This window comes from Macaca mulatta, chromosome 6 (assembly GCF_049350105.2).
Source record: "Macaca mulatta isolate MMU2019108-1 chromosome 6, T2T-MMU8v2.0, whole genome shotgun sequence".
NCBI lineage: Eukaryota > Metazoa > Chordata > Mammalia > Primates > Cercopithecidae > Macaca > Macaca mulatta.
In genome coordinates, this window is record NC_133411.1 from 128,207,942 (window position 1) to 128,229,404 (window position 21,463).

Sequence of the window (21,463 nt, forward strand, 5' to 3'; positions counted from 1 at the left end):
ATGTGCCCAGATCCTGCCCTGGGAATTTCTAAATCTGTAGCTGTAGGATTGTGTCAATGCACTTATATGTCTTGTTCTAGAGAGGGTTCTGGTATGTACTGTGATTGGAAGACGTTCCTGCAAGACAGTGTTTCATGAAAGCATATTCTGTAGGTCACCTATGTCAAAATCACCTGGGGTGTTAAAGTACAGGTTTCTGTGCCCCATCCTGAAACTTTTGAACCTGAATTTTTGGGCACAGGTCTTGGAAATTTGAATTTTTAGTAACATCTCAGGCTATTCTTTGTTGTACCAAAGTTTGAGAGCCACCACATTAAGAGAGTATGAATCTCAATCTGTAATTGGGCTGTGAACTTAGCTTAGTGTAGGCCACAACCTGAATTTAAAAAGAGAATGAAAGTATCAGAGTATGTCACATGTAATAAGGATAAACGTAGGTTGTATTTATTTGTATGTGTATGTGTTCTGGGTCACAATATATTGTATATTTCTTACTGATTTGCAGGCAGAACAAAGGGGAAAATTTTGCTTTAAGAAGTTGTAAGGCGATAAATTATATAGTAGTATCAAAACGTTACATCTTTTATTCTGAATATTCCCACATACCATTATGATCTCAGATGGGGATAAAACAGTAAAGGAGAAGAAAACATCAAATTGTAAAGCCACAGACACATTTAAAATTAAATTTTTAACTGTAACTGTAGTAATACTAAATCAATAATTAAATCTGAGGTTAATAAGACTGTTATCCAAGGTAGCATATGGTTATTGGCTGTTTATACTAAAGATAGAATTTTGACCACCAGTAATGGATATTCTCTCACATGTCTTCTTTATCATATATTCTCTATTTTTGTTGACTGAATTGAACATTTTGTTATCTTTAAAATTGTGTTATTGTAAGAATAGGAAGCGTAAACGTACACATTTGACAGAGAAAAGATGCCAATCATAATGGGCTAAATGACTTTTTTCTTAATTTTAGGAATTATATAGTCAGTGGCAGAAAAGTGGCCAATTTTTTCTGGAATCAATAGCACACAATATAACTTGGGATCCCACAGGTAAGAAAATAAGCAGGATTAACTAAAATGAAATATCATTTGCCTAGTTGTTCTTATTTTTATTACTCTCATGTATTTTACTTCTGCTGTGTGTAAGATTGTGGGGAATACCAAAGAGGTAAAATGGATTACCCTTTTAGAGTTTATACTGAAACGAAGACAGATATGCACTGTAAGAAATGAGAGAATGTTCTAAGTGCCATAATAGGATACCCATTGTTTTTGGAAAGAGATATTTCTCTGGAGAATTAAGGTTTTATTGAAAAGGAGTCTTTGGACCTGAGAGTAAACAGACTTTAGCAATGAAGGTTGAGTAGATGGAACAGGAAAAAAGTGAAGTTTAAGAAAATATATGCCGGGCGTGGTGGCTCACCACTTTCCCAGCACTTTGGGAGGCTGAGGTGGGCAGATCACCTGAGGTCGGGAGTTCGAGACCAGCCTGACCAACATGGAGAAACCCCATCTCTACTAAAAATACAAAAAATTACCCAGGCATAGTGGCGCATGCCTGTAATCCCAGCTACTTGGGAGGCTGAGGTTGGAGAATTGTTTGAACCCGGTAGGTGGAAGTTGCAATGAGCTGAGATCATGCTATTGCACTCCAGCCTTGGCAACAAGAGTGAAAATCCATCTCAAAAAAAAAAAAAAGAAATAAAATATAATGAATATTTGTATCAATTATCTATTTCTGCATTAGAAAAGCATCCTCCAAAATGATGGATGGCTTAAAACATCCATCATTTTGTTGCTTATGATTCTATTGGTCAGGAAGGCTCTGTGGGAATGGCTTGTCTATTGTTCCATGTGGTAGTGACTGAAGCAGTTTATCTGCAGCTAAAAGATCCAAGAAAGACTTTGTTCACATATCTGGGCCTTGCTGCTTACTATCTACTGCAGTGCCTTTGTTCTCCTCCACATGGCCTCTTCTATGGCTCTCTCTAGCAGGGCAGCCTGGATTTTACATGGTGGCTGCATTCTGAGAGTGAAAGTGGAAGCCACAAGGAAGTCCCAGAATGTTATTCCTGCCACATTATATGGTCACAAGTCCAGCTAATATTAAGGGATGGGAGACATAGACTCCACCTCTTGATGAAAGATATGGCAAAGTCATATTACATGGGGGCATCAACATAGGGAGACATAATTTATTGGGAGCCATTTTTACCATTCTACAAAAGTGACCGAAGGCACAGAGAAAGAAAGCATAAGATACATTATAATAAGGATTAGTACTTCACTGGGCTGAGTCTCAGTGGTGGTAAGGAGATAAGACCTTACCGTGTTATAGGAGACCTTTAAAGTCATTCTAAAAAATTTGAATTTAATTATTTATGGTTGTCTAAAAACTATAGATTTTCAAAAGAGGCTAGTAATGTAAGATTTATGGTTTTGCGAGATTGGTCTGCCAGCAGTGAGTTAGAAGGGTCAGTGGCAAATGGAACAGGAGAAGGAGTGACCTTTGGAGAGGTTGTAGTCTCATTAGTCTGGATGAGAAATAAGAACTTATTTCAATGCCTTTTCCATAGTAGGTGCTGAATTAATATTAAATGAATTAATGAATAGTGAAAGGTATACATGGATGTGAAATGTGTTTAGGCAGTAGAATTGACATTACTTGACAACTGGATTTGAAATACTTTGAGCGTATCTATGACCACACAAAGAGTAATATGTAGGAGTTAGAGGTAGTGGAACATAAGGTGTTAATTGGATATGTGGACCTTGAGAAGCTTGTATATCATAAAGCAATGTATAGACATTTGAATCTAGAACATAGAAAGTTATCTTTAGGGCTGGGCACGGTGGCTTACACCTGTAATATCAGCACTTTAGGAGGCTGAGTGGGGAGAATTGCTTGAGCCCAGGAGTTTGAGACCAGCCTGGGCAATATAGGGAGACTCCATCTCTACAAAAAAATTTTTGGCAAGTTAGTCAGGCTTGGTGGCCAGCACCTGAGGTCTCAGCTACTCAGGAGGCTGAGGTGGGAGGCTTGTTTGAGCCCAGGAGGTTGAGGCTGCAGTGAGCTGTGGTCGTGCTACTGCATTCTAGCCTGGGTGACAGCAAGACCTTGTCTCAGAAAAAAAAAAAAAAAAGGAAAAAAAAGTTATCTTTGGAACATAGAAATAGAAGTCATCAGAGAGAGAAAAATATTTTTAGATGGTGTTGGTAAACTGATTAATGCCTTTCTTTTGTGTCCAAATTTACTATTGTATCTTGCCTAAATCATAAGATTTTCTGTTTTAGACTTTTTATGCTTTTTTCCTGCTTTAATATCCGTAATATCCTGCTTTAATATCCATAATTTAATATCTGTAATATCTAATTCTTAGAGTTTGAAATCAGTATACCATATTGTATCTTACCTACTTTTGTTCCATTCCATACCTGGGATTAATTTTGTATTCTGTATTAAATTCTTAATCTTTTATGGGATATCTTAATTTATCTTCAGTTTATATTAAGCAAAATAAAACTTGTATTTGTTGGTAAGTTCAAAAGTGGAATAATCAACATATTTAAATGGAATGTTTCATTACTTCTTGTGCTTTTTTTCTTCCCCTGTCTGTGAAACCTTCTATCTAGTTGCTCTACTATTTATTGAGCTTCTGCTTAGTACCTGGCCTGTGCTAGAGACTTTGTGCATATTATAGCTAATCCTTACAACAACTGTATTTAAACCTCAAATTTTGTAGATGAGAAAAATGGAAACTCAGAAATTGCCCAACTAGATCAAATTCACATGGCTAATTAAGCATCTTACCTGGGATTTAGACACAGGGATTTCTAATCTAAAGTCTATGCCAGAGATCCACTTTTCCTTTTGAAACAAGAAAACGAGGGCCAAGCATGCTGGCCTGGCCCATGCTTGTAATCCCAGCAGTTTGGGAGGCTGAGGTGTGAGGGTTGTTTGAGCCCAGGAGTTTGAGACCAGCCTGGGCAACATAGTGAGACCCTGTCTCAGCAAAAAATTTTAAAAATAGTGATTATTCTAGAAATAAACAAATCTATAGTCTTTAATTGCCAAGGTGAATGCCATCTTTATTGTCAGTTTTTTTGCCAAAATTGCTTGTCTTTTGTGTGGATGATAGCACGACCTTCTACTTAATTCCCAAGTCATAAAGTTGGGACTCTGTCCTTTAAACCTCTTGTTTTTTCCCTGTATTTATTTGGTGTCAAACCTTGGCAATTCTTTTTTTCATTTTTTTCTTGACACAAGGTCTTGCTCTATTGCCCAGGCTGCAGTGCCACAATCATAGCTCACTGCAGCCTTGACCTCCCAGGCTTGGGTGATCCTTTCACCTCAGCTTCCCTAGTGTCTGGTACTACAAACACATGTCTAACTAATTTTTGTAATTTTTTTTTTGTAGAGACAGGGTTTCACTGTGTTGCCCAGGCAGGTCTTGAACTCCTGGGCTCAAGCAGTCCTCCCACCTTGGCCTCCCAAAGTGGTGGGATTACAGGTGTGAGCCACTGCACCCAGCCTTGACAATACTTTTTGAAATGGCTTTCAGATGCTTGCTTTTTAAATATTTGGTTGAGATCCTTATGATTTACCATCTGAATTTTTTATTATTTATTTATTTATTTTTTTTAGGCAGAGTTTCACTCTTCTTGCTCAGGCTGGATTGCAATGGCGTGATCTCAGTTCACTGCAACCTCTGCCTCCCAGGTTCAAGCGATTCTCCTGCCTCAGTCTCCTGAGTAGCTGGGTTTATAGGCATGCTCCACCACACCCAGCTAATTTTGTATTTTTAGTAGAGATGGGGTTTCTCCACGTTGGTCAGGTTAATCTTGGACTCCCGACCTCGGGTGATCCACCCGCCTTGGCCTCCCAAAGGGCTGGGATTACAGGTGTGAGCCACCATGCCTGGTCTACCATCTGAATTTTTATAGTTAATTAACCAGGTTTAATAGTTTAATAGTTGGTTAGCCACACATTTATGTTTTCCTTGATGTTGTCTGTCTCTGGAGTTGTTTTCTAAGAAGTATTTTTAACCTTTGTATACTAGAGTCTTTGAAATCTCGATGAAAGTTACAGATTATCTTTCTGGAAAAATGCATATATTGTATGTGTGATTTTTGTATGTTATCTCAGTAGAGGGGGACTCACAGGCCTCACTATCTGTTGACTGCCCCTCCTCCAGTTAAGCCTTCTTGTTCTAAAATACAGATCCAGTTTTGTAACAACTCCCCCACAATCCCCCACTGCCACTTGAAAATCTTTTACTCCCAACTACCTATAACCTTGTCCAAATGCTATGAACTTGAAAAAGTCTTCACAGTCTCACCTTAGCATTTTTTCCATGGTAATTTTTTTTTCTAGCCTTTCCGTGTATGTTATTCCTTAACCTATACCAGGTTAAGAGGCATTCTTAGGAAAATATATGAACTTATATGTCTTCATGCCTTTGTTCATGTTAGGTTTCCTTTCTGAAATGCCTGTCTCTTCTGCTTATTCATCCATTAAGGACCAGGTTGCATTTCATCACTTTTCCTGGCACTTTTACTACAGGTACACATTAATGTCTCCTTCCTGTGGGCTTCCATAAAGCTTTGCACACATTTCTATCATGTATGTAACACTTTTACATGGTATCATATTTCCATGTCTTTCTACTGAAATATGAACTCATGAAAAAGGGCAATGTTTTATTTTTCATTGTATTTCCAATGTCTAGCACAGTGCCTGGGACAAAGAAGATGCTCATTAAATATTTGTTAAAAGAGAGATTATAAGATTTCTTCCTTTCTATCTCAAGCTATTTTAACAAAATTAAAATACAGCCTTCTCCTCTGTTCCTCAAAATATATTTTTTTGATATTTGACTTTTTTAAGAAGTTGTTTTATGTGAAATTCTTGAACATGTAATTTAAGTCACTATTAAATATCTAAATATAAATGATGAATAATTTTTTTTTAGGCAGTCGTCTTTTAACTGGTTCGAGCTATTTGCAACTCTGGTCCAATACGAACTTGGAGAAGCCAACTGAAGATGAAAATTTAAATAAAACAGATCTTAACTTTGGAGATTGGAGATGCATTTGGCATTGCAAGTAAGCAATTAATCAGGGGAGTAAACTGATAAACCTATTGTTCTATGTGGTTTTATTATAAATGTATTTTAGTTGTATAAAACCACACTGACATAAAAAAGTGTTGCTTTTTAGTCTATGGTATGCTTTTTCTTATACATAGATAATTTTCTATTTCCTGTGTTCTACAAATACATTTTTTAAAAATGTCAAATAAAATAGGAAGAAACATAAATGTGTAAGGCCTATATGAAGACCATTAAATACAAACTTGCCAAATTATATAAAAGTTAGATGACTTTCATGCTTTTGAATGGAAGACTTCCTATTGTGAAGAAATCTATATTTCCGACATAATCTATATATTGAACATAATCCTTACCAAAATCTGAGTAGAATTTCTATTGAGCATAATTCTAAGCTCTGCTTAAAAGGACAACTATGGGAAAGTCAGATAAATTCTGAAAGAAAAGAAGAATAAAGATATACAGTATAGTAAAATGAATTCTCATGCCACAGATGATCAAGCATTTTGTTATTGATGTAGGAACGGACAGATTAGGATCCAGGATTAGACTCTGAAGTGCAACGATGTGAGGCTCACTGCAATTCTTACTGCCTCCCCGGTTCAAACAGTTCTCCTCCCTCAGCCTCCTGAGGAGCTGGGATTACAGGCACGTGCCACCACACCCAGCTAATTTTTGTATTTTTAGTAGAGACGGGGTTTCACCATGTTGGCCAGTTTGGTCTTGAACTCTTGACTTCAGATGATCTGCCTGCTTCAGCCTCCCAAAGTGTGCTGGCATTACAGTTGTGAGCCACCGTGCCCAGCTGTAAGGTAGTATTTTATAGTAAGGAAAACTAGCTAGCTCTGTAGAGGGGAAATTAAGTTAGAGTCTTTCATACCTGATACCAAAACAAATGTGAGATGGAGGAAAAAATTTCTATAAAATGAAACAAAAATATTAGAGGAAAATACAGGTGAGATTTTATATTTTAGAGCTACATTGTCCAGTATGGTAGCCACTAACTGCATGTTATTATTGAGCACTTGAAATGCAACTAGTCCAAACTGAGATATGCTGGACTTCAAATATTTAGTATTAAAGTGTAAAATATCTCTAACATTTTAAAAAATATGTTGAAATTAAAATTTTATATATTAGGTTAAATAAAAAATATAATTAATTTTGCCTGTTTCAACTTTTTAAAAAAATGTGGCTGATAGGAAATTTAAAACTACATGTTTGGCTAAGTTTGTCATTTATGTTATATTGCTGTTTGACAAGAAATGCTGCTTTAGAGTTAGGGAAAGACTAAGAATGACTCCCAAACTGGAAATGGATAGGCTAGGAATAATTAATAGTTCTAACCGTATCAATAAAACGTTTCTATAAAGCAAAATGTCCACAAGGAAAGAAACACAAACATGAGGAGAAATATGTGCAGTTTTGGGCAAATGCGTTTTTAAAAGTAGGCCTTAAATTAGTTAGAAAAGAACAGGTATCACAATACTAAGCAACTTTGGGCAATGGAGAGAAAATTTTAAGAAGGTATAGAACATATTAACAGTAAGTGCGATAAAAGGTGTTCTCACTTGAAATCAAGAATGTGAAATTTCAGAAAAAGGATGAATCTTATGTAATAGTGTTTAGAGAAATAAGTACTCTTGTATACTGTCAATAAGGGAGTAGAGTACAGTTGGTATTATTTTTTGAGATGGAGTCTCACTCTGTTGCCCAGGCTGGAATGCAATGGTGCAATCACAGCTCACTGCAAGCTCCACCTCCCGGCTTCATGCCATTCTCCTGCCTCAACCTCCCAAGTAGCTAGGACTATAGGCCCCCACTGCCACGCCTGGCTAATGTTTTCTATTTTTAGTGGAAACAGGGTTTCACTGTTAGCCAGGATGGTCTCGATCTCCTGACCTCATGATCCTCCTGCCTTGGCCTCCCAAAGTGCTGGGATTACAGGTGTGAGCCACTGCACCCACCCTGATATTGTCTTTTTGGAGCACACTTTGGAAGTATGATTCAACAGGCTTAATTTTTTTCATGTCCTTTAAATAAGTTTTCCAGGTTTCATTCATTCATTCAACAAATATTTGTTGAATGGTTCCAGGCAGCTTTAAAGATGCTTAGAATATTGCGATGAACAGATAGGGGTAGATAGAAAATAAACCAGTAGACTGGTATAATAGGATCTTAAGTGAAACTGACTAGATTTATATGAAGTGGTGATAGCATAAATACCACGTACCAAAGTAAGGCAGACGTCCCATATGTAGAATTTACAGAGGAGATTTCAAAGGAGTTGGTTCCATGTATTTTGCAATCCTCGAATAGGTAATGGGTTAACATGTAGAAAGGGAATAGAATTTTGCATAAATAATTCTTTAGAAAGAACTGTAGGCCAGGCATGGTGGCTCACGCCTGTAATCTCAGCACTTTGGGAGGCCGAGGTGGGCGGATCACCTGAGGTTGGCAGTTCAAGACCAGTCTGACCAAGATGGCGAAACCCCATCTCTACTAAAAATACAAAAATTAGCCGGGTGTGGTGGCACATGCCTGTAATCCTAGCTACTTGAGAGGCTGAGGCATGAGAATAGCTTGAACCCGGGTGGCAGAGATTTCAGTAAACCGAGATCACACCACTGCACTCCAGGCTGGGCAATAGAGTGAGACTCTATCTCAATAAAAAAAGAAAAAAAAATAGTATTTTGTCTTAAGGATATCCTTAGGATTAACCAGATGTTCTGAAAATGTGTGTGCAGGCATGTTCACTTCTCTTTTTGTTGTTGTTGCAGCAAAAATTAGAAAACAGCAGTGAAAAATTATTTTAAATCATTGTAAACATATACAATGGAGTATCATAAGCCAATAAAATAATGTAGATCTGTACACCTGGAAAAATATACACATCTTTTGCATCTATATGCAAAGATGTTCATGACAAATTTTTGTTGTTGTTGTTTGAGACAGAGTTTTGCTCTGTCACCCAGGCTGAGTAGAGTGGTGTGATCTCGGCTCACTGCAACCTCCACCTGCCGGGTTCAAGCAATTCTCCTGCCTCAGCCTCCCAAGTAGTTGGGATTACAGGGGCGTGTCACCACACCTGGCTAATTTTTGGTATTTTTAGTAGAGATGGGGTTTCATCATGTTGGCCAGGCTGGTCTTGAACTCCTGACCTTGTGGTCTGCCCACCTCAGCCTCCCAAAGTACTGGGATTACAGGCGTGAGCCACTGTGCCTGGCCTGTGTCATATTTTTAATGGGTGGTAAATATGACTTCAGTTTCTAGCCCTACTTCTCCCACCTTTTTCTGCAGAAAGTAGAGAGAGCAAAGAAAAGGATTTGGAAGTTTATGTATTAAAATGTTAAGATTGGCTTTGTCTGAGGAAAGGATGTGGCAGTATTGGTGAAAAATATGAAGGATTTCATTTTCTTTTTATCTACCTGTATCAACTTTTCTACAATGTATTATGCTTAAAATCAGGAAAAAAAAAGTTATTTGTATCTGAAATGAAATGTGAGAGAATTCCTCTTTGGATATCTTTACAGATAAATTTAGTATTGACCTATCTAATCATGAATTTGGTCAAAGAAAAGGAAAGTAATGATAGTGGTGGGTGTCTTGAGATCAATATATATGAGTAGCTGTAAGGGAAGGCAATGAAGAGAAATGAACCAAAGTTCCTTTGAGAAGAAAAGGCAAGTATGTACCAAGTATATAGGTGAAGCTGGTAGGCTGAATCCCTAATTGCTGCAAGTCCCGTGTTAACCCACATATAATCTTTAATTAGGTAAGTATTACCCTAAGGCAAATTTATTATATATTATCCCTGAAAATGTATGTTGGCATATAGGGATCCATGGTTCTGGAAACTAGATTTCCAGATTTAAAAAATGAAACCATTCTCTCTCATTCTAAGGGAATGAAAGTTAAGACTTTTTTGTTTTAGACTTTAAAGATTTTGACAAGCCATTCCTTCCATGATTCTATGGATGGATGTTTTTATATTTAAAGTTTGTCTTACTAACTAGTTCATTTTTCAGGTACACAAAGATGTGAGTGTGAAACTTATAAAATTTTCTGTCTTTTGAACCAATTGCTGATGTATAATTTTGAGAATATTGAACTTTTTCTTTTTAGTTTTCATTGCAAATTTTTCCTTATCTGTTTAATTTACAGAACTGCTTCCCAAGTTCATTTAATGAAATTTTCACCAGATGGAGAATTTTTTGCCACTGCTGGGAAGGTAAATTGTGAAAATGCTATTGCCAAATTATGTGTTTATAGTTTACTTTGAAACTTTAAAAACATTAACTGGCTTCATTCTTTTATTTATTTAACTTGAAAATAATAATTTCCATTAACCATTTTTTGTTTGTTTGTTTTGAGATGGAGTCTCACTCTGTCACCCAGGCTGGAGTGCAGTGGCGCAGTCTTGGCTCACTGCAGCCTCCGCCTCCCAGGTTCAAGCAGTTCTCCTGCCTCAGCCTCCCAAGTAGCTGGGACTACAGCCACGCGCCACCACGCCCGGCTAATTTTTGTATTTTTAAATAGAGATGGGGTTTCACCATATTGACCAGGCTGGTCGCGAACTCCTGACATTACAGGCGTGAGCCACCTTGCCCGGCCATTAAAAATTTTAAGTAGCAGAAATTGACTACATTATTGTGGTGTTAAAAGACTGTGTGATATAATTGAAATAACACAGACATAGGGGCAGATCTGGATATAAATCTGCCATTTACCAGCTTTATCCTCTTGGGCAAGTTAATCTTCTTGAGCCTTTCTTTTCTCATATGTAATATGAGGAAAAAAACACCTACCTCATAGATCGTTAATCATAGGATTAATTTAGACAATATAGGCAGTATAGAGTCACCGGCACAGTGCCTTTCATGTAGTATACAATCAATAAAGCATAGCTTCAACTTATATTACGTTTTAGCTGATGTATATTAGGCTGTTTTTAATATATAAGACTTCATAGGCTTTCTAGAAAGATAATAGTAACCATTTCTTTAGTGTGCATACTTTGTTATTACCTGTTGTTTTAAAGCAGTGTGTTGCTTTGAAGTTATTTTTATTCATTGGTTCATAGAGCATTCCATGAACTGCTAATAAGTCAAGTTATTGTTCTCATGGCTCAAAGCCTTCTGCAAACTAAGAGTGTAAGATACTCTAAAACCACAGTAAGGTTTTTGTTTTTTAGGAGAGAAGTGGAGCTGTTTATTCTGATTGACTTTACAGGTGGGAACTCAGTTATAGCTTAAAAGCAGTACCTGGTACATTCTAGTCTCCTTTGCTTTTCCCTTATTTCCCAAATTAGGACTATAAATTTGATTGTACATAGAGTATTTTATGTAGTATTTATATATTAACTTGTTATTTTCATCATCAACATTTTCTTTGAAAAGTCACATGAAAATTCATGAAAAGTACTTTGTTGTTTTTTTTTTTTTCCAATAATTAGCAGTCTTCATAAGTCTGCTAGTGGTATTGATTTCTTTTTTAATATTTGGCTTACTGGAAAAGAAATCCTTAGTTTTATCTTTCAGTCTTTCCTGAATGACTCCATTCCCCATACTCTAGTAATTAGCAAGCATTTTTCTTGAACACATTACACACATTCATGCACTTCAGTTTTTAAAGCACAATTAGGGAATGCTAATAGAAAAGTGCCAGAATCAGAATTTTGTTCTTAATTCCTCTGTGCCCAACGTCTCTTCCCATCCCCAAGTTCTTGCCATTGGGGAGAAGAGTCTTACTTTTCTGTTTGGAGAAAAGTCTTACTTTTGCTATTTGATTTAATCTGTAATTCTGATCTGCATGTTTTTCTGGTTTCTTTTTTTCCTTAGGATGACTGTCTTTTGAAGGTATGGTATAATGTAGAAAACTGGCGGACAGCTGTTACTTCTCCAGATAGAAGTTCAGAAAAACAATCCCAAGGAGAAACTGACTTTTCTTTTGTGTATCTGGCCCATCCTCGAGCCGTAAATGGATTTTCTTGGCGTAAAACAAGCAAATATATGCCTAGGTCAGTGGATTGGTCATTTTCCCCCACGTATTAAGGAACATCATCTTTGTTACTTTTGATTGCTTCTCTCACTTTTGAGAGTTCGTAGTTAATAGGACTTCTGAGCCTATGAAGATTGGAGTAATATTAAATAGTCTCTGGCCTGCACATCTCTGGCTGTGGGTCAACTATGTTTGATGCTTAGGATAAGAGCCATATTAAAGGAGTTTAAGCTGGGATAATTTACTCCATATCAGATGTCTTTAAGTCACAGAGTTGTACATATTTTCTTTTTCTTTTTGTTTTGTGTCTAATCCTGTCATCTTTTTTCTCCAGATTGTTTGTTTATATTTTTACATAAATAATCTGTCATCTTGTACCTTCTAGTATCTCTTCCCTGGTTTTCTTTTAAAAAATAGCTTTATTAAGAGGATATACCATTAGTTCTTGTATGTTTATTTGACTGCACCCGCCATATCTGAGGAAAAGAAAGAGTAGGTTAATACCCTACATTATTCTTCTCTGAAATGGGTGTAAGTTTAACCACACAAGCACACAGTAACACACACATACATACCCCCAGTCCCTTCTTTTTTGTCTGTAGTTCTGGAAAGAGTTAATATCGTATTGAATTTTAGTAGGTTATAGAGACCTATTACTTAAATACAGGTAGAAATTCCCTATTTTTTTTTGTTTGTTTTTTGTTGTGTTTTTGTTTTGTTTTGTTTTGTATTGAGACAGGGTCTTGCTCTGTCATCCAGACTGGAGTGCAGTGCCCCAATCATGGCTCACTGCAACCTCCACCTCCTGGGCTCAAGTGATCCTCCCGCCTCAACTGCTCAAATAGCAGGGACTACAGGTGTGTGCCACCATGCTGGGCTAATATTTTTTTTCTTTTTGGATTTTTTGTAGAGATGGGGTGTTGCCATGTTGCCCAGGCTTGTCTTGAACTCCTGAGCTCAGATGATCTGCCTGCCTCAGTCTCCCAAAGTGCTGGAATTACAAGCATGAGCCGCTGTGTGCAGCCAGAAATCCCATTTTGTACCATATGGCCATTTTCAATTTGGCCACACCATGTGGCATTTTTTTCCTAACTTTTCACTGTTTTGTGAATTTTGCTGACTAGATGTTCTGAGCTATAGTGTAGCTATAGCCAGGACAGGGATAGAGAAAAGAGAATGAGAAAAAATGGAGTGAGTTGGGTGTGAGGATGGGGAAAGGAGGAGAAACAAGGGGTTGGGGAAGGAAAGAAAAAAAGATGCTAGGAAGGGAGAGGTAGGGGACAGAAGGAGAGAGATAGAAAGGGAGGGTGGCCTGGAAAGTCTGTGAAAGCAAAGAATGGTGGGAGAGGGAAGCCCAGAGAGGAGGTAGAAAGGGAGAAGAAGAGAGGGAAGTAGACAGAGGAGAGGGAGCCAGAGGGAGAGAGATGCAAGAATGGAGGAGGGAAGGAGAAGGAGAGAGCAACCAATACAAATCATGCTGTTCTCCCTTCTCTTCTGCAACTTCATTTTTAGTCAGGTAGGTATGTATAACAAAGTGGCCACTAGGCAGTATTTTGATTTCTTTTCTCATTACTTTAACTCACTGAGTTGCTGATAAAACCTGCTGATTGTTCCGTTTTTAAAAATCAGGTATATATGCTGGAACAAGTTGCTACTACAAAATATTGTGACTTTTTCTTTCTCTCTTCTAAAGTTACTGAATTCCCTGATGGAAGGTAGTCCTTGTTGATCGGGTTTCAGCCTTTGAGTTCTTGATGCTTATGGGACTTATTAACATATATGTAATTGATTTTTGCTTTTATTTTAAGGAGATGGCAAAAAGGAAATTAACTGAAAGTCAAGGATGACTAAGGAGGGGAAGTGTTTAGTACTTACTTTATCATGAATATTCAATTCTTGCATTTCACTGCTTTGGGCATCTGTTAGGCAAGGAGAGAATAAGTGTACTCAGTAGTTACTGTCGGTTTTTGTGACTGTGCAGGTGCCTTTATAGGAAGTAGAAATGAAGCATATGATATAATTCAAAGAACTATCCACTCAATAAATCAGAAAATTTTATTACAAGATGTGGTTATTTCTTGTGTGTCAATTGAGAGATTGTGGCTTAATCTCAGTCTTTGTTTTTTTAGATGTAAAAAGAATCTTATTGAGAGCTGGGATGGTGGCACACACCTGAAATCCCAGGATGAGGCGGGAGGATTACTTGAACCGGAGGATTGCTTGAACCCAGGAGTTTGAGAGCAGCCTGGGCAACATAGTGAGACCACATCTCTTTTTTTTTTTTTTTTTTTTTTTTTTGAGACGGAGTCTCGCTCTGTTGCCCAGGCTGGAGTGCAGTGGCCAGATCTCAGCTCACTGCAAGCTCCGCCTCCCGGGTTTATACCATTCTCCTGCCTCAGCCTCCCAAGTAGCTGGGACTACAGGCGCCGCCACCTCGCCCGGCTAGTTTTTTTTTTTATTTTTTAGTAGAGATGGGGTTTCACCGTGTTAGCCAGGATGGTCTCGATCTCCTGACCTCGTGATCCGCCCGTCTCAGCCTCCCAAAGTGCTGGGATTACAGGCTTGAGCCACCGCGCCCGGCCGAGACCACATCTCTTAAAAAAAAGAAAGAACTTTTGGCAAGATTATTGAAACAAGAACTACTGAATTCTAGGCAGAAAAGACATAGGTTGGCAAGCATTTGCTGTGATGAAATCTATACATATTGATATTTTCTTCATTAGCATCTTAGTTGGTACATTTAAGTAATTACAGAAATATCGTAGAATTGTCTGTGATACTATGTGGTATTTGTATTTTTGCTTCTAAAATCTTTTCATTCCTTAGGGCTTCTGTATGTAATGTACTGTTGACTTGCTGCAAAGATAATGTGTGTCGTCTTTGGGTAGAGACATTTTTGCCAAATGATTGTTTGCTATACGGAGGTGACTACAGCCATTGGACTGGATCAATTAATTTAACAAATAACTTCAAGAGAAATGCTTCCAGTAAAGAACGAGTTCAAAATGCTTTAGAAGTGAGTGTTTTTGTTACATTACTTACTACAAGTTTTAAAACCTTTGGTACATTGCCATTTTGGTAACAAAGTAATGTTATAAAAAATCTATATCCTAGGAAAATCATTCTTAGAAAATTTTCAGTTCTATTTGGTTCAAAAATATCTTTTTATCTAGATTTTGTCTGAAACACAAAACTACCTGTAATTATGAAGTTAATCTTAGGTTTACTGATGATGATAAAAGGATGATTACATTTGACTTAGCTGAAATAACGTAAAGTAAAATCTGAGAATGCAAAGATTTAACTCTAAAAATAACTTATTTTTCCTTTCATAGAGCTTGAGTAGTTTATCCTATTCTGTTTTTCTACCATTTTATCTTTAGAAACCCCACCCCACCCCCCAGAACTTGGGGTCTTTACAAATTAATATTGAAAGTGAAAGTCAATTTTTGGTTTTTGGACATGCTAAAGGTAGAATAGTAATACATTTGATCATAGCCTAAAGGCTGAGAAACAATAGAATAGTAATACAGATTCTTTTTTTTTTTTTTTTTTTTTTTGAGGCAGATTCTCACTCAGTCAGGTTGGAATGCAGTGGCATGATCTTGGCTAACTGTATTCCTGGCCTTAGCCTCCTGAGTAGCTGGAATTACAGGTGCACATCACCATGCGCATGCCCAGCTAATTTTTGTATTTTTTTATAGGGAGAGGGCTTCACCCTGTTGGCCAGGGCTGGTCTTGAACTCTTGACCTCAAGTGATCTACCTGCCTCGGCTTCCCAAAGGGTTGGGATTACAGGCATAAACCATGGCGCTCGGCCTATTATTTTCTTAATATTGAAAACAGGAGGTGATTTTATGTTTTGTGGATTTGTTTTTTGGGGGGGGGAGGGCTGCTTGTTGTTTTTTGATACAGAGTCTCTCTCTGTCACACAGGATGGAATGTAGTGGCGTGGTATCAGCTCACTGCAATCTCTGCCTCCCGCGTTCAAGCAATTCTCCATCCTTAGCCTCCCAAGTAGCTGGGATTACAGGTGCGTGCCACCACGCCTGGCTAATTTTTGTATTTAAAGTAGAGATGGGGTTTGCCATGTTGGCTCAAGTAATCCTCCCACGCAGGCTGATCTTGAACTCCTGGCCTCAAGTGATCTGCCTGCCTTGGCCTCCCAAAGTGCTGGGATCACAGGCATGAGCCACCACGCCCGACCCTGAAAATAGAAGTTATTTTAAAACAATTTATCTTTGAATGCTTTGTATGATTATGCAGCAACTATTTTTCTAATTTGAATAGTATTCTCATGGCTCAGAATATAATAAATTCTATATTGATTCAACAACGAATAGAATGGTTACATGTAGTAATAGCTGAAAGAAGTTATTGACCAGGAATCTGAAGACTTGTTCTACCTTTTGCCCTGTCTCTTCTTAGCTAGATGATCTTGGGTTCTATATAGACTATTTTATCATATGAAAGATGAGAATAACAGTATTTACAAATGCTTTGTAAATTATGAAATGTCCCATGTGCAATGGTAATATTGTTTAATACTATGTGGTCATAAGGAGTTAGCTATAGACAAAAGAGGACAGTGTGTGTAGAGACGTCATTCACAAACAATAGTATTGGAAAAAAAAATTTTTAACATTTGATTTTAGGAACTACATTCTAAGAAAATAAGCCTAATAAAAATTGCAAAATATTGTGTGAGGATTAAGAGAACATCCAGGTACTTTAAGTCATAACTTTATTCTTCAGGATTCAAATTTGCTATACCAAAATATTGAAAGATGTTTTTACATATAAAATGTTGAAAGGCATTTTTACATATAAAACATATAAAATGTTCTGAACTAGGATATATGTAACTTCTGAAAATCATTATGTAACCTACACATGTACGACTTTTGACAATATAGGCATTAGTTTTGTTTCTATTCACACAGGTAAATCTGAGACATTTTCGAAGAGGTCGGAGGAGATCACTTGCACTTGTGGCACATACTGGATATCTGCCACATCAGCAGGATCCTCATCATGTGCACAGGAACACTCCACTGCATGCCAATGCACTTTGCCACTTTCATATTGCAGCCAGCATCAATCCAGCCACAGGTAATGAAACATTGTTCAAAACATGTTTCTGAAATTGAATAGTTTGATTTTATGACAAGTAAGATACTTTTAGTTTTCAAATAAGTAAAATATTGGAGGTGACTTTCTTAGCCCACTTTTCATCGTAGCAAGCTCACTGATTTCTGTTTGTTTGCCCTTTAAGACCATGATTTGACTTGTGAATTAGGATCTTGATAAGGCATTGAAGTTCATTATTAGTTTATTCAAAAGATAATATTTGAACTGTTACTTAATAAAGGTTAGTACTACAGATGTAGTATTGTATTTTTTTACTTTTTATTTTTTGTCGCTGTGTTGCCCAGGCTGGTCTCAAACTCCTGGCCTCAAGCAGTCTTCTTGCCTTGGCCTCCCAAAATGCTGGGATTACCAGCATGAGCCACCATGTCCAACCTCTAAAAGTAGTATTTTATAATTATCGTATAGTTGTTAAAATCTTTGTGTTTGGTACTTGATCTTTGGATCCATTCCATAAAGAGGGCAGAAATATGTAAAAGTTATTACTGGGAGAATTAAGAAACTTATCTCTGTAGTCAAATATGTACTATTAGACTAAGAGATCTAGAATATCTGGGTCTACCTATGAATTTGAAGATTTAAGTACTTATTATTTTTGAGATGGGGAATCCCTCCTGTTACCCAGGTTGGAGTGTAGTGGCATGAACATGGTTCACTGCAACCTCGACTTCCCAGGCCCAGGTGATTCTTGCATCTCAGCCTCCCAAGTAGCTGGGACTATAGGTGCATACCACCATGTCCAGCTAATTTTTTGTATTTTTAGTAGAAACTCAGTTTCACCATGTTGTCCAGGCTGGTCTCGAACTCCTGGGCTCAAGAGTTCCACCTGCCTTGGCCTCCTGAAGTGTTGAGATTATAGGCATGAGCCACTGTACCTAGCCAGGACTTACTATTTTAGTAACTTTTTTTTTTTGGACAGAGTCTTGCTCCGTTGCCCAGGCTGGAATGCAGTGGTGTGATCTTGGCTCACTGCAGCCTCTGCCTCTTGGGGTCAAGCGATTCTCATGTCCCAGCCTCCTAAGAAACTGGGGTTACAGGAACGTGCTACCATACCCAGCTAATTTTGGCATTCTTAATAGAGACGGGTTTTCACCATGCTGACCAGGCTGATATTGAACTCCAGGCCTCAAGCATTCTGTCCGCCTTGAGTAAATAATTTTTATGATTCTAAAAACTAGTTTGTCATAATTGGAGCCTGGAATATTACTTGAGAAAAATATTAAAGGCAATATTTGCATAAGATGTTATTTGTACAAAAAGTGAAAAGTAAAAGCCTACTTTTCACCTCTACTCCACCTTTGTCCCTCTCTCTAGAAGATAACCACTAACAACTATTGATGAGTTTTTGTTTGTTATGAAATATTCTTTTTTTTTTTTGAGACGAACTCTTGCTCTGTTGCCCAAGCTAGAGTGCAATGGCATGATCTTGGCTCACAGCATCCTCTGCCTCCTGGTCAAGCAATTCTCCTGCCTCTGCCTCCTGGTCAAGCAATTCTCCTGCCTCAGCCTCCTGAGTAGCTGAGATTATAGGTGCCCACCACCACGCTCAGCTAATTTTTTATATTTTTTGGTAGAGATGGGGTTTCACCATGTTCACCAAGCTGGTCTCAAACTCCTGACCTTGTGATCTGCCTGCCTCGGCCTCCCAAAGTGCTGGGATTACAGGCAGGAGCCACCGTGCCTGGCCTTTCTTTACCTTTCTTTTAAAAAATAGATTTGGAGAAAATTGTTTATACTCCTTGAGTTCATTCTAGCCTTTACAGTTTAGCAGATACCAGCATGATCCAGGTTTGATTTAATGTGATACTTAAATTTTTGCTTACTTCCACTAATTAGGGATTATTTGCAACAACTCACTGGATTTGTACTTCAGTATACTCGTTTTTACATTCATATCAAAAGTAACACCAAGGAGCTGGGCACGGTCGCTCATCCCTGTAATCCCAACATTTTGGGAGGCTGAAGTGGGTGGATCACCTGAGGCCAGGAGTTCAAGACCAGCCTGCCCAACATGGTAAAACCCTTTCTCTACCAAAAATACATTAAAAAAAAAAAATTAGCCGGGTGTGGTGGCAGGCACCTGTAGTCCCAGCTACTTGGGAGGCTGGGGCAGGAAAATTGCTTGAACCTGGGAGGCAGAGGTTGTAGTGAGCTGAAATTACACCACTACACTCCAGCCTGGGTAACAGAGCGAGACTCCATCTCAAAAAAAAAAAAGAAAGTAATACCAAGGAACAAATGCTTTTTTAGCTGAGGTGACTGTCTTGAATGCTTTCCTTGAACATGAGAAGGGAACCTTAACTTCAGTCTTGATGCTAACAAATAAGCAGTCTGTCTTAGAAATAGCTCATTAAAGAGGTTGATAGGTCAGTCTATTAAGTAAAAGCTAATTGTTGTTGATATTAAGATACATACGTTACTAGTTCCTTTGACATTATGGTGATGACTTTTTTTTTTTTTTGAGACGGAGTCTCGCTCTGTCGCCAAACTGGAGTGCAGTGGTATAATCAAGGCTTGCTGCAACATCTGCCTCCCGGGTTCAACCGATTCTTCTGCCTCAGACTCCTGGGTAGCTGGAATTACAGGCAGGCGCCAACACTCCTGGCTAATTTTTGTATTTTTAGTAGAGTTGATGTTTCAACATGTTGGCCGGACTGGTCTCGAACTCCTGACCTTGTGATCCGCACTCCTCGGCCTCCCAAGGTGCTGGTATTACAGGCGTGAACCACTGCGCCCAGCCAACTTTTTTTGTGTGTGTGGATCAGTTGAAAATTTGCTTGTTATCAAAATTTGTTATAAATTAAGATATTTCTATTAACAGAGCTACAAATTATAGACGTCATGTGAATATTTTTCAGTTTTAAAACATTTATGGTTAAATGAATTATGCTATATGACCTAAAATATGTAATTTAATTTCCTTTACAATAGATACATTAAATTTACCATTTAAATCTGTTACTACTAATAATAGTGGCAAACATTATGTTGGAAATCTTTTCTTTTACATCACATTGTTATGTGGATTTTTGACAGTAGAAACAAAAATACAGAAATGCAATATATGAATATAACTAAATGCACAGAATGGTGACTTTTTTCTCTTCGAGGGTAAAAAGACTTTTTTTCTCTTCTAGTGAAATAGAGAGACAGCATAAATAGAAAAAGATTGGTTCGTTAGCTTTACAGTTTTGCCTAGAAATTATCTATGAATGCATTTTTCCCCCTGCTACTTACCGAGAGTATAAAAAGGGAGTTAAAGGAAAGTTTCCTTGTTGGTTACTACCATAAGAAAGATGCTATATTCTATTTTAGCAGGGCCAATATATGGAAAATATCTAAATTAAATGTTGTAAAAAAATGAATTAGTAATGAGATTCTAGCTAAGGAGGGCACTAAATGAGGATTATATATATATTTATTTATTTATTATTGTTTTTTGAGACAGAGTCTCACTCTGTCACCCAGGCTGAAGTACAGTGGTGCCATCTCGGCTCACACCATTCTCCTGCCTCAGCTTCCTGAGTAGCTGGGACTACAGGTGTCTACCACCACTCCCGGCTAATTTTTTGTATTTTTAATAGAGGCAGGGTTTCACCGTGTTAGCCAGGATGGTCTCGATCTCCTGACCTCGTGATCCACACGCGTCGGCCTCCCAAAGTGCTGGGATTACAGGCATGAACCACTGTATCCGGCCAATGTATATTTTAAAAATCCAAAACAAACAAAGGTTACTATAAAAAAGCTCTGGATGCATTGTAAGCATATAGGTTTTTTTCTTTTTTCATGTGTATTTTTAAACAATGGAAGGATCAACTTTGTTAGACTAAATTATGTTATTGGCCGGGTGCAGTGGCTCATGCCTATAATCCCAGCACTTTGGGAGGCCGAGGCAGTGGTGAAGTCAGGAGTTCGAGACCAGCCTGGCCAACATGGTGAAACCCCGTCTCTACTAAAAATATAAAATTAGCCAGGTTTGGTGGTGCATGCCTGTAATCCCAGCTACTTGGGAGGCTGAGGCAGGAGAATCACTTGAACGTGGGAGGCGGAAGTTGCAGTAAGCTGAGATTGCGCCGTTGCACTCCAGCCTAGACAGCAACAGTGAAACTATGTCTCAAAAATAAAATAAAATATAAATATATGTATTTATTACATTATTGTATATGCTTCATTGAATGGAACCTTTGT

General features: G+C 37.9%; 1 protein-coding gene across 5 annotated transcripts in view; it reads left to right on the forward strand.

Moving 5' to 3' along the window:
- The window catches only part of DMXL1 (Dmx like 1), a 174,990-nt gene that overhangs the window by 31,272 nt on the left and 122,255 nt on the right, over window positions 1–21,463 (forward strand). For all 5 annotated transcript variants that reach the window (XM_001087590.5, XM_028849674.2, XM_078005121.1 and 2 more), the window contains 6 exons: window positions 989–1,067; window positions 5,990–6,122; window positions 10,292–10,358; window positions 11,968–12,146; window positions 14,954–15,143; window positions 17,071–17,239. In XM_001087590.5, coding sequence (XP_001087590.3) covers window positions 989–1,067; window positions 5,990–6,122; window positions 10,292–10,358; window positions 11,968–12,146; window positions 14,954–15,143; window positions 17,071–17,239 — 817 coding nt within the window. The remainder of the gene's footprint in view (window positions 1–988; window positions 1,068–5,989; window positions 6,123–10,291; window positions 10,359–11,967; window positions 12,147–14,953; window positions 15,144–17,070; window positions 17,240–21,463) is intronic.